This window comes from Asparagus officinalis, unplaced genomic scaffold (assembly GCF_001876935.1).
Source record: "Asparagus officinalis unplaced genomic scaffold, Aspof.V1 AsparagusV1_Un381, whole genome shotgun sequence".
Lineage (NCBI taxonomy): Eukaryota > Viridiplantae > Streptophyta > Magnoliopsida > Asparagales > Asparagaceae > Asparagus > Asparagus officinalis.
In genome coordinates this window covers 12,161-25,448 of record NW_017972646.1, presented here as the reverse complement: position 1 = coordinate 25,448, position 13,288 = coordinate 12,161, and the positions used below count along the sequence as shown (strand labels likewise).

General features: G+C 41.3%; 3 protein-coding genes across 3 annotated transcripts; all 3 read left to right on the top strand.

Moving 5' to 3' along the window:
• Positions 1-407: 407 nt before the first annotated feature.
• Positions 408-2,705, top strand: LOC109827704. The gene is made up of 8 exons (XM_020394720.1): positions 408-573; positions 665-859; positions 965-1,239; positions 1,342-1,650; positions 1,736-1,823; positions 1,917-2,009; positions 2,094-2,398; positions 2,488-2,705. Exons 1-8 carry the CDS (start codon positions 484-486, stop codon positions 2,633-2,635), a joined length of 1,503 nt encoding a protein of 500 aa, XP_020250309.1. The 5' UTR covers positions 408-483; the 3' UTR covers positions 2,636-2,705.
• Positions 2,706-3,291: 586 nt separating this feature from the next.
• On the top strand, positions 3,292-4,389 carry LOC109827706 (albumin-2-like). Its single transcript, XM_020394723.1, has 2 exons — positions 3,292-3,313; positions 3,458-4,389. Exons 1-2 carry the CDS (start codon positions 3,292-3,294, stop codon positions 4,072-4,074), a joined length of 639 nt encoding a protein of 212 aa, XP_020250312.1. The 3' UTR covers positions 4,075-4,389.
• Positions 4,390-11,572: 7,183 nt separating this feature from the next.
• On the top strand, positions 11,573-12,115 carry LOC109827705. Its single transcript, XM_020394722.1, has one exon. The coding sequence runs from the start codon at positions 11,573-11,575 to the stop codon at positions 12,113-12,115; it is 543 nt and encodes a 180-aa protein (XP_020250311.1).
• Positions 12,116-13,288: the final 1,173 nt, after the last annotated feature.

The following is a 13,288-nucleotide window of genomic DNA, read 5'->3' as shown; positions in this document are numbered from 1 at the left end:
ACCTTTTCACAGCTTTCTCAATATACCCACATCCTTGAGCAATGAGCAAATAGCAATTGATTGCTTGATTCAAAATTTTACTCCTGATAAATGCTCATTCATGATTGGGAATAAAAATTGTGTTCGGTATAGATGATATTCACCGAATTACCGGATTGCCAAAGGAGGGAATTCCAATAAAAATGAGTGGGGCAGCGGCTAATACAATCTACACCTATTTTGTAAAGAATTATAAGAAAGCCGATGAGGAAAAGAAGGCGGTGATTTCGGGGAAGCGCGATAGAATGGCCGAGATGATTGTAGATATGATTAATGAAGACCCTATAATATGTGTGAAACTTATTGTGGCTTTCATTATCGGCTTCATATTATGCCCGCGGACATGTAAGACACCCCTTGTGGGCGTTTAGATATGCGGAGCAGTTATCAACTTTGCATAAATATAATTGGTGCCATGCGGTGTTCACTCTTCTTTGCAAAGAGATGAGTAAATCAAAGAAGTCTCTTAGTATGCGGGAATTAGGTCAGCGCTCAAATGCCGGGTACATGGGTGGTTTTTCCTCCGTTTTACTGGTGAGTTACATGAACATTATTTTGTATATCTTCCCGTATTGATAATGATTATTGTTTATGCACATGCTAATGTGTAGTTTCTTTTTTGTAGGTTTGGTTTTATGAAAAAGTAGGGGAATTAGAGTACACTTCAGATATTGAAAGGTTACCGCCGCTCTTTTGTGTGAAGAGTACTGGAAAGTGGAGGAGGACTACTATGAACAAATTATATAGAGTCCCGAAGTTGGTTACGGATAATGGCCAAGAGAATACTCCTCTTATTCATACGGCATCGCCAATAGTATTTGTACATATCGTTGCTCTAATAGTTCATTATTTTATGTCCCTTTTGTTAGTATCTATGTTTGCAACTATAGTATACGTACTAATACTAGCTTTTTTTGTCAAATAGGAATCAAGGAAAGCTGAATTAATTTTCTTAATTGCGGAGAAGACGTACGAGTTGAATGAGCTCACTACAGAATTACGAGAATTAGAAGAGCGTAGTGCTAGATGCCAAAAAAAAACCAAGGAGAAAGAGGATGACGAAAATGTAACTGAAGAAAAAAAAATCAAAGAGGATATGGAAGCTAAGGAATATGAGAATTTGGAAGGAACTGGGGAAGCCGATTTATGTGATGACTTTGTGATGAGCCCAAGAGACATGAGAATTTTAGAAGATGCTCGGTGAGTTTAGTTTTTTAAATTTTCTTGCAATTTTAATTTTTATATTTTCCATATAATTCTTGTGTAACTCTTTGTTAATTATATGCCTTCTCGACTCTATAGAGATGTTTCTCAAAAAGATGAAGGTGGTAATGAGAATAACAGAGAAACGCCATCTATCAAACGGGCTGTCGGAAAGAGGGAGAGGAAGGATGGACCCTCTGTTACTTCACCTTATATGCCTCTAGATCAACCAAAGGAAGGCACAAAGAAGAGACGTGTCATCCAGATATTGGATAGTCCTGATGGGAAAAAAAAGTACAAAAATGAAGAAGGCTTCATACCTACATCTAGAGACTATCCAGGTAAGGCACTGGCGTTTGATTATGAGAACAAATTAATTGAAGACTTTCTACAATCGAGAATGAACAGGTAACTGTTACTGACTTATTCTAATAATAATCTTTGAATTTACTTAATTCTAGTAGCAATTTTCTCACAATGTACTTGCATATAGTGATACGTACATTTGGAAGTGTGCCGAAGCAAGCGTATCTCGCTTAGATGCTTATATACTATTAACGGGAGGTGAACTCAGTGACGATGTAGGTTCTAAACAATTGTGTTATTGATTGTTTGATGTTGTATATAAAATAATTTATATTAACTATTTTATTCATTCATGGTAATTTTTGTAGGTGATCGATGCATTTGTTATTCGGCTTTGTAACAAGATTGAAACAAGTGATAGTTATGATCGAAAGATACATGTCACAAGACCTTGGCTTGCAGTAAGTATATCCTTGTTTTTTTCACTAATTGGTGGATATTATTATTATGTTATCCCACAATGTTGACATTATTGCATCTTTTAGCAAGCATTTCTAGAAGGAAATCTTGAAATGGTGGCAAAACGAATGAAGGAAAATGTTTCTCAGCAGAAGTTCTTGGAGTGTGAAAGAATTCTGATCCCGATTGTCAGCTCCGGACATTGGCACCTGGTAGAGTTAGTGAGAGAGGAGACAAAATTCTATCACTACTCCTCAATCAACTCCCCCATTTATACCGCCGATGCTGTGAAATTTATAAATAAGTTTATGAGTTTCATTGAGAGTAATTGGGGATTGGGGAAATTGGAGCATCATGGTCTTGTGTCAGTTGCCGTGCCACAACAAGGACCGTAAGTGTTTCATGCATTTCTAATTTAATTGTTCATTTTTTTGTTTCATTGTCATTTTCAATATTGTAATATTTTTCCCTTAAATGCAGAACGTTAGATTGCGGGATCTTTATGATTGAATTCATTAACAGCATTGTCGAAAAACGGTCGATAACAATTTCAAAAGGAGATTGTGCAAAATATAGAGCAAGGTTTTGTGCTGCTCTTTTGTATGCACGCGATTCACCTTTTTTGTAAATATTATTTTAATTTTCTCCAAGGTTTTTGTTGTGTATTCAATGTTGTAAGTATGTTCATGTTGTTAATATGTTGTTAATTGTTTTGCGTGTACATTTACAGACAACTACGTTGTTGTTGTGTGTTGTAAGTATTTTCATGTTAAATGAGAAGTAAGCTAGGGCTAACATAGCCACCAGAGCAAAAACTTGTGATAGAAATAACGCCAGCCAGCAGTAGAACTAACTCGAGAAGGGATAGAACTAACAGGAGGGCAGCTAGAACTAACAAACGTGAGGGTAGGGCTAACATGGCCACCAGAGCAAACACTTTTGCTAGAAATAACTCCAGCCCGCAGTAGAACTAACTCGAGAAGGGATAGAACTAACAGGAGGGCAGCTAGAACTAACAAGCGTGAGGGTAGGGCTAACATGGCCACCAGAGCAAACACTTTTGCTAGAAATAACTCCAGCCCGCAGTAGAACTAACTCGAGAAGGGATAGAACTAACAGGAGGGCAGCTAGAACTAACAAGCAGTTAGGTAGGGCTAACATGGCCAACAGAACACACACTTGTGCTATCTAGAAATAACGCCAGCCCGCAGTAGAACTAACTCGAGAAGGGATAGAACTAACAGGAGGGCAGCTAGAACTAACAAGCAGTTAGGTAGGGCTAACATGGCCAACAGAACACACACTTGTGCTATCTAGAAATAACGCCAGCCCGCAGTAGAACTAACTCGAGAAGGGATAGAACTAACAGGAGGACAGCTAGAACAAACAAGCGGTTATGTAGGGCTAACATGGCCAACAGAACACACACTTGTGCTAGAAATAACGCCAGCACGAAGTAGAACTAACTCGAGAGACAAGATATTGAACGGGCCCCTTCTTATTCGCGACGGTTTCCCTTCCCTAGCCAAGACGGCCTTTGCAGAACACGGCATCGACTGTTCTTTCGGGTCTTATGACTCTAAAGAAGCTTATATATTCACAGGCAACCTCTGCGCCCGCATCAATTTCGCTCCCCGCAGCACGGATGACCGTATCATCGAAGGACCCGTGACCATAGCTGAGATGTTCCCTTTCTTCAAAGGGACCGGGTTTGAGAATGGTGTTGATGCTGCCTTTGAGTATTCAGCCGACTATGAAGCTTACATTTTTAAGGGGGATCGATACGCTCTCATCAACTACAAGCAACCAAGGCTCATTGGCGGACCTAAGAAGATCACCGACGGCTTTCATAGCTTGAGGGGCACCATCTTTGAGAGCGGAATTGAGGCGGCCTTTGCTTCCCACACCAAAAACGAGGCCTATCTTTTCAAAGGAGACCAATACGCGCTCATCAATTTTGCCCCTGGCGGCACTGATGACTATATCATTACTGGTCCTAAGAAGATCACTCCCAGTTGGCCCTCTTTGGCCACCGTCCTGCCCCACAAAAACCACGGTCTGGATTGAGCATGGGCACGCACTCTAGGCATGCATGCTGCTCTCCGGTAAGGCGGTCTACGTGCCGGGCATGCAACACCGGCTAAGCTATCTATCATCTATCTATTGTGTGCTTTTACTTTTGTGTGATGATTTCCAATAAAGGAGGTGGCAGGCAAGACGGCAGCAGGATACTACTACTTGCTCTTGTGATATACTGTGTCCTAGCCGATTTTGCTACATCCCACCCAGCTTGTTGTCCTTGTATTTCTTTCCTGTATGGCTTTTTCATCGCGTTCATTAATAATGAGCCACCAGTTATATATGTTGTAAGTTGCTGATGTACTCCATCCATCCATTCCACAGTATCCGTCGCTTGAGGTTTATGAAGTAAAACAAAGGAGCACATTACTAAAAGAATGTAATGTTTATAGAAGAAATTTGCAAAATAGACCTAATTTGTTAAATATTTAGCAAAACAGTCCGTCTTGCTAAATATTTAGCCAAAAAGATGTCGATTTTGCAAATTTTTCCAATGTTTATACATATATATTAATGTAATGTTTATATAAAAATAAAAATATCCGTATTTGATGTATTAAAAAAAGATAAGAAAAGAAGAAAAGAGAGATAAACATTACCAATTAATAAGAACGATAATGAAAAACTCACGATTAATATATCATTAGAATTGTAAAACTATAGATAATATGAAAAAAAAAAGTTGTTTAAAGTGATATATTGTTTGTGGACCGCAGAGAGTATACTATTGCATTAAATTTCGTTATACAATAATGATTAAAAGAAACAACCTCATTTACGACAAAAATATTACGAGCATGTTAGATTTTCATCAAAACTGATTGTCAATTATGATAAGGGAAATGGTTAGGTATCCCCAAGGGCCCACCCTCTTATTGCTATTGGATGAGAAACATTTTGCTGTTAAAAAAATTTTAAAATATTGTTATCAACTTCTCATCCATTAGTAATACGAGTGAGCATCCATGAGCTCCACCTTGGGGCACCTAGCTATAGGAAATGGTTAGGTGCCCTCAAGGGTGTATCCATGGATATGTTGTGCGCAGCGGAAATTTTGACAGCACCTCGGCACAACAAGAGAGTCAGGTCGCAATAGGAATTCCTGTTTCACAAAGGAAACAAGAACCTTAAGTAAAATATCTCAATCAAGTGAGATATCAGCTCTTCCTCTCGTCAGTTCCAGGACTGACCTGTCGAGGGACCTAAATAAGCTATTACAAATCACAAAAACGCGACAAACTAATTTTACGTGGTTCGGCAAATAGCCTAGGTCCACGAGGCAAGGAGGGGAGAGATCTACTATTAGAGCGAGAGAATACAACTAGGGTTTACAATCTCACAACCTAAACCCTCAAACAAACTCTCAAATCCCTCACAAACTCTCTCTACAAAAGGATGCACAAAACCCTTAAACAACTGCGTTAGTTACAAAGCCCAGCTGCATGAACTCTCTGCCTTGCACTGTTGCACGCTGCCGCTATTTATCACCCTCTATTTTTTTTTCGCACCAAGCCGCAAAAAAAAAAAAAAAACAAACCCAAAAAAAAAAAAAAAAAAAAAACGAAACTCCTCGCACGCCCGCCTAGGTTATGAAGCAAAGATTTATATAGCTGCACTCTTCGAACGAATCCAGGCCAAACTCAACACTTGACCCGACCCGATTTCATGCGGTTTTGAGGTTCTCTTCACGCACTTTCACGTGGGTGTTGGCCCCATGTCATATCTTTTTTCGTTGCTCCCGCTGTGTGGCCCCTACAATCACAATTCTCCACCTCGGCGAAGTTTTCTCAAAACTAAGCCGACACCAAAGCAACCAAATGTTTCACTTGTTGTGTCAACGGACTCAATCCACAACAAGTCAGGAACCCGAACGAGAGTCCAAAAAATCTCACCCTCATCAAAATCAACTAATCCAAACTGGCTGCTTCGTAAAGATTGCCTACGTATCCTCTTGCCAAAGGAATCAAGCCTCACGTAGTTCACTCAAATAGCCGTCAACACAATAATCAAGAATGTGCAACAAGTTTCGACAATGATCAAACTTGTTGCTCGGAACCATCTTAGTGAGCATATCCGTCGGATTATCCTTCGTGTGGACCTTCACAATCTCCACATCGCCATCTTCAAGAACATCATGAACGAAGTGATAACGAACGTCAATATGTTTCGTCCTCGTATGAAAAACCTGATTCTTTGCCAAATAGATAGCACGCATGCTATCACAATAAACAGTGACAGACCTCTGCGATATACCAAGTTCCTCCAAAAGTCCTCGAAGCCAAATAGCCTCCTTCAAAGCCTCCGTAACTGCCATATACTCTGTCTCCATCGTAGACAAAGCTACCGTCGACTGTAAGGTGCATCTCCAACACACTGGCGTACGGGTCAAAGTAAACACATACCCCGTAGTAGACCGGCGCTTATCCAAATCCCCGGCATAATCCGAATCCACATATCCAATGCACAACTGCCCACCTATAGTGTCCCGCTCATAAATCAACCCAACATTGAGCGTACCTCTAATGTACCTCAAAATCCATCTCACGGAATCCCAATGACCCACTCCTGGATCGTGCATGTATCTCGAAACCATGCTCACTGCCTGTGACAAATCTGGTCTCATACATACCATCTCGTATATCAAGGTCCCAACCGCACTCGCATATGGAGTCTTCGACATCAACTCTCGATCTTCAACTGTCTTCGGTGAAAGATCAACTGAAAGCTTCAAATGGGCTCCCAATGGTACACTAACTGGCTTCGTATCCATGCTAACATGAAATCGCTATAGTACTTTCTTCAAATAAACCACCAGTGTCAAACAAATTCTGCCTTTCTTCTTGTCTCTGCCGATCTCCATTCCTAAAATGCGTTTGGCCTCACCCAAGTCCTTCATCTCAAACTCATTTGAAAGCTGAACTTTCAACTCATCTATAGCCGACCTGGAAGTATAGGCAACCAACATGTCATCGACATAAAGTAACAAATAGATGTACACACCTTCTTTTAACTTGTAAAAATATACGCAATAATTAAACTGGCTCCGAGTGTACGAATGACCAATCATAAAACCATCGAATCGTCTATACCACTGTCGAGGAGACTGCTTCAAACCGTATAACGATTTCTTCAATCTGCCAACCAATTTTTCCTGCCCTGTAGCTCGGAATCCCAATAGCTGAGTCATATATATTTTTTCATCAAGATCAACATAAAGAAATGTCGTCTTCATATCCAACTGATCTAACTCCAAATCATACTGTGTCACCAAAGCTAGCAAAATCCGAATAGAAGAGTGCTTCACCACCGGAGAGAAAACATCATTATAGTCAATACCTTCCTCCTGTGCATAGCCCTTCGCAACCAACCTAGCTTTGAACCTCAATGGAGTGCCCTCAATGCCCTCCTTCTTTGTGTATACCCACTTACAACCAATTGCCTTCCGCCCTTTTGGAAGCTCAACAAGCTCTCATGTATCGTTCTTATGAAGAGACTCTATATCCTCCTGCATAGCTACCTGCCATGAATCAGCCTCCGAACTCTGTTCGGCCTCTCTAAATATAGAAGGCACCATCTCATCGATACTCTCCACCGGAAGTGCATATGCAACTATGTCGGCATATCGTGTCGGCATCCGTGTGTCTCTCCTCTGTCTTCGAACAGTAATAGAATCCTCAACCTGAACCGTTGGTTCCTGATCCTGCACATCAGTACCTGTATCCTCCGTATCACCGTCATGCTCGCCTGATGTCACCTCAGTCGGCACTCTAATGGATACTGCACCATCTGGACACTGTGGAGCTGCATCAACCTCCACCACCTGCGATATCTCCTTCGTCAGGTCGCTCTCCACCTGATGAGAGCTGGAAAACTTCAAGATAGAAGCCTCATCAAACATGACGTCTCTACTCAGCACAATCTTCCTATCAACTGGATCCCAAAGCTTGTATCCCTTGACACCGCACTTGAATCCTACAAATATGGTCTTCCTAGCTCGAGGTTCTAATTTATCTGTTCTCACATGATAAAATACAGGGCACCCGAATACCTTGAGCTGGTTATAATCGTGTACTGGCTCACCCGACCACATCTCCATAGGGGTCTTCCCCTCAATCGCAGATGAATGCAGCCTATTAATGAGGTGGCTCGCATATGTAAGTGCCTTAGCCCAAAAGATCTTCTCCAAACTACTCTGCGATAATAAACAACGGACCTTCTCCAATAAAGACTGATTTAATCTCTCTACCACCCTATTCTGCTACGGTGTATGACTAACCGTGAAGTGTTTCTCTATGCTCTCGTCTCGACATAGCTGCTGAAAGGGATCTGAAGTATATTCACCACAGTTGTCGGATCGTAACGTCTTGATCTGTCTTTCAGTCTACAGTTCCAATCTTTTTTTTCCACTCCACAAATAAATCTAGGACTTCACTCTTCTTCGTCATGGTGTACACCCAACATCGTCTAGAATAGTCATCAACGAACGTGACGAACCAATGTCGATCACCAAGTGATGCCGTCTTGGTGGGACCCCAAACATCTGTGTGCACATGGCCCAGGATGCCCTTCGTCCTATGAATGGCCATCCCGAACTTCACCTTCGTCTTCTTTCTAAGAACACAGTGCTCATAAAACTTGATTTTTTTACTCTTGGCTCCCTTCAATAGCCCCTGCTTGCATAAAGCCTGCAGTGACTTCTCTCCTGTGTGCCCCAACCTATAATGCCAAAGCCTGCTCATTTCCGCCTCTGAAATAACTGAAGCAACCTAGCCAATTTCGATGCTCCCCTTCAGATAATACAAGTTTCGACTGTGACTCCCTTCATCACTACTAAAGATCCCTTAGTAACCTTTACTACAGCGTCTTCAAAGGTCACATTGAATCCCTTCGCCTCCAAAGCTCCAACTGAGATAAGATTCTTCTTCAGCTGAGGAACGAATCTCACCTCCTTCAATTCACGGATTACTCCATCGTGCATCCGAATCCTCACGGTACCTATCCCACAAATACCACAGGATTGATCATTTCCCATGACTACAACTCCCCCATCGAGCTTCTCAAAAGATGCAAACAAATCTCGTCTAGGGGTCACATCAAGAATCCAATCTGATGCATCCAAGTGGTTAACCTCTAGAGTAATCACTAGAGAAAAGCTCAAATCATCAGAATCATCGCCTTTTGTAATATTCACATCATTGGCCTTTGGGCCCTTTTTTCTTGCTATTCTCCTTCTCTTTGATCTTTGGACAATCTCTTTTTCAATGTTTCTGCTCCTTGCAGAATACACATTGGTTCTTTCCTAGCTGGTGATGACCTCTTGACTTTGACCTTCCTCTATTACCATCTTTCGGATATGGGCTTCTACCTCTCGTTGACAAGACCTCTCCTGAAGTACTAGCGCAGGAAGTTTCATTGTCCTTTCTCCTCAAATCATATTCGTCAAAGCGTTAGTTACTTCACTATAGCTGATAGAAGATCTCCCATTCAATAAAGTGAGTATAAAGGTGTCATACTCCTCATCTGGTAAGGAGCCCAATAAGATAGTAGCCTTGTACTCATCCGAAATCTTCTCATCAATATTTGCCAAGTCCGACAACAACTTAATATAGTTGTTCACATGCGCCGCTAGTGAGGTACCTCTGGACATCTGAAATGTGAAGAGTCTTCGCAGCAAGTGCAACATGTTCTCAACACTCTTCGTGAGATACTTGTTGTTGAGAATTTCCCACATCTTCATTACAGACGCCACCCCAATCACATCATATTTCAGTTCCTGTTCTAAACACGACCTGATCACCCCACACGCGTTCCTATTCATCTTCTCCCATATCGCCTTATCATATTTAGGTGGCCTCTCGTGGACCATGATGGTCTCTTCCAAATTATGAGCATTGAGCGCATCATGTACGTCGTTCATCCACAAACCAAAGTTGATTTTGCCATCATACTTCACCATACTAATCTTAGTGTTCTGAAAACGAATTTGTATTGTACTCGCCATCGACTTGCTGCTTTCACCTTCTTCTCACATTGCAAACTAACTCCAAATTGTAGAGAAAAAACAAATTTGATAGAAATTAGGAACCACCCAACTGAACCCTAGATCGGATTCCAAATAGATCTCCTGTCCACATGAGGAAAGCAAAATCTCCAACGGTAACTCCTAATGCTATCTTCACCGAAGCCTAGAACTCTAAGAACCAAGCTTCACACAAGAATCTTCCTCCACCAAACTCCAAAACCCTATATCTAAAACCTGGACTTTGATACCACTTATTGTGCGCAGCGAAAATTTTGGCAGCACCTCAGCAGCACCTCAGCATAACAAGAGAGTCAGGTCACAATAGCAATTCCTGTTTCACAAAGAAAATAAGAACCTTAAGCAAAATATCCCAACCAATCGAGATATCAGCTCTTCCTCTCGTTGGTTCTAGGACTAACCTGTCGAGGGACCTAAATAAGCTATTACAAATCACAAAAGCGAGACAAACTAATTTTACGTGATTTGGCAAATAGCCTACGTTCACGGGGTAAGGAGGGGAGAGATCTACTATTAGAGGGAGAGAATACAACTAGGGTTTACAATCTCACAACCTAAACCCTCAAACAAACTCTCAAATCCCTCACAAACTCTCTCTACAAAAGGATGCACAAAACCCTAAAACAACTACGTTAGTTACAAAGCCCAGCCACATGAACTCTCTGCCTTGCACTGTTGCACGCCACCGCTATTTATCACCCTTTGTTTTTTTTTCGCACCAAGCCGAAAAAAAAAATATACGAAACTCCTCGCACGCCCACCTAGGTTATGAAACAAAGATTTACATAGCTGCACTCTTGAACGAATCCAGGCCAAACTCAACACTTGACCCGACCCAATTTCATGCGGTTTTGACGTTCTCTTCACGCGCTTTTCACATGGGTGTTGGCCCCATGTCATGTCTCTTTTTGTTGCTCCCGCTGTGTGGCCCCCACAATCACAGGATACCCCTTCGTATTCCTATTGGATGAGAAGTTTTTGTGTTGTTAAAATTTTTTTTAACCTCTAGGAGCAAAAACAGAGCGGGGATTATGGTAGGTAAGGAGTTATGGGTTTGCATAGAGGTTTTAGGCATGAGGTTAGAAACAATGGAGGGATTGCATTGCTTGAATTTTTGTAGCTTTTGATTTAGTAATTGCTAATTCGTGCTTTAACAAGAAAGAAGAACATTTGGTCACCTTTAGAAGTGTGACAATTAAGACAAAAACTAACTACTTTTTTCTTAGAAGCGGCGACAGACAGCTTTGTAAGGATTGTAATGTTATACCGAGTGAGTGGCGTAAACTCAACACAAATTAGTTGTCATGGATATAGAAATCAAGGGGACTAGGAAGAAGAGGACAACCAAGGATAAAAGGGTGGAACTTGACGGTTGAAAATATAATTAAATTGCGGGATAGGGTAATAATTACGAGGGAACGGGAGCAAAGGGAAAAGTCTGACAACATGTGGAACCATGCTACTGAAATTATTAGGGGTGCTACACGGGAAATTCTAGGGATAGGAAAGCGATGCTCTAGATGTAAGAGAGAGGCATGGTGGTGGAATTCGGGGATCCAAGAAAGAGTTCAAGCCAAGCAACTAGCTTATGTGAAGCTACTAGATACCAAGATTGAAGGGGAACAAAAGACTAACAAGATGCCTTATAAGATTGCAAAGGAGGAGGCTAAGAAAGCAGTCACTGAGGCTAAGAATAAAGCATTTGGAGATATGTATGAGGAGTTGGATACCAAGGAAGGGGAAAAGGTGTTGTTTAGGTTAGATAACACGAGAGAACGAAGTTCCAAAGACTTGAACCAAGTAAGGAGCATCAAAGATGAAGAGGGACAAGTTCTAGTTGAAGAAACCGATATCAAGCTAAGATGGCAAAGATACTTTGACAAACTCCTCAACGAGGCTAGAGAAGGTGAAATAGTATTGGGTGATCTAGAACACTCAGAAGGTTTAGAGAATACAAGTTTTGCGACCCCATATCTTTTGAAGAGGTGAAGGAGGTAATCCACAAAATGAGAAGGGGTAGGGCAGTTAGGCCTGACGAAATCCCAGTTGAGGTCTGGAGGTGTTTAGGCAAAGGGGGAATAAAGTGTCTGACTAGGTTGTTTAATGTTATTTTCAAGACTGCAATAATGCCAAAAGAATGGAGAACTAGCACCATAGTCCCACTTTATAAGAACAGGGAGATATCCAATTTTGTAACTACTATAGAGGTATCAAGTTACTTAGTCATACCATGGAACTTTAGGAAATGGTAATAGAGAAGAAGATGAGGAAGGACCTGACTATTTAGGAGAACCAATTTGGGTTTATGCCTGGGAGGTCAACTACGGAAGCTATTCACTTGCTAAGGAGATTGAAGGAACACTATAGAGATAGGAAGAAGGACTTACATATGGTATTTATCGACCTTGAGAAGGCATACGATAGAGACCCTAGAGATGTTTTATGAAGATTTTTGGAGAAAAAGGGGGTTCATATGGCATATATCAAAGCTATCAAGTACATGTACAAAAGAACCAAGACAAGCGTGAAGATAGTAGGGGTAGATATGGAACATTTTCTGGTGGAGGTTGGATTACGTCAAGGATCAGCGCTGAGTCCTCTCCTCTTTGCCATTATAATGGATCAACTAACAAAGAACATACAAGGGGAGGTACCTTGGTGTATGTTTTTCGCGGACGAAATAGTATTGATTGATGAGGATCGCACAAGGGGGGACGACAAATTGTAAATTTGGAGGTATGCTTTGGAGTATAGGGGATTCAGACTCAGTAGGATCAAGACAGAACATGTAGAATGCAAGTTCAACAATAGTACAGTGGAATCAGATGTCGAAGTGGGAATATGTACATAGCATATTCCAAAGAAGGTGTGTTTTAAATACTTTTGTTCAATGATTCAGGATAACGGAGAAATCAATGATGACATCACATACCGCGTCAGGGTAGGGTGGTAGAAGTGGAGGAATGCTTCTAGAGTCCTTTATTACAAGAAGGTGCCTCTTAAACTAAAAGAAAAGTTCTATCGGACAGTGGTAAGACCGACTCTTATGTATGGCGCAGAATGTTGGCCAATCAAGAAAACACTAGCCTAAAAGATAATAGTAATGGAGACGAGAATGTTAAGATGGATGCGAGGTCATACTCTCAAGGATAAGGTCAGAAA

What these genes read in the sequence shown, in the direction of transcription:
- LOC109827705 (XM_020394722.1), top strand. Translation starts at nt 11,573, where the DNA reads ATGTGGAACCATGCTACTGAAATTATTAGGGGTGCTACACGGGAAATT.
- LOC109827706 (XM_020394723.1), top strand. Translation starts at nt 3,292, where the DNA reads ATGGCCAACAGAACACACACTT. An exon ending in GGCCAACAGAACACACACTT is followed by an intron (nt 3,314 to 3,457) that starts GTGCTATCTAGA and finishes AAATAACGCCAG; the next exon opens with CACGAAGTAGAACTAACTCG.
- LOC109827704 (XM_020394720.1), top strand. Translation starts at nt 484, where the DNA reads ATGAGTAAATCAAAGAAGTCTCTTAGTATGCGGGAATTAGGTCAGCGC. An exon ending in AGAATTTTAGAAGATGCTCG is followed by an intron (nt 1,240 to 1,341) that starts GTGAGTTTAGTT and finishes TCGACTCTATAG; the next exon opens with AGATGTTTCTCAAAAAGATG. An exon ending in GAGGTGAACTCAGTGACGAT is followed by an intron (nt 1,824 to 1,916) that starts GTAGGTTCTAAA and finishes TAATTTTTGTAG; the next exon opens with GTGATCGATGCATTTGTTAT.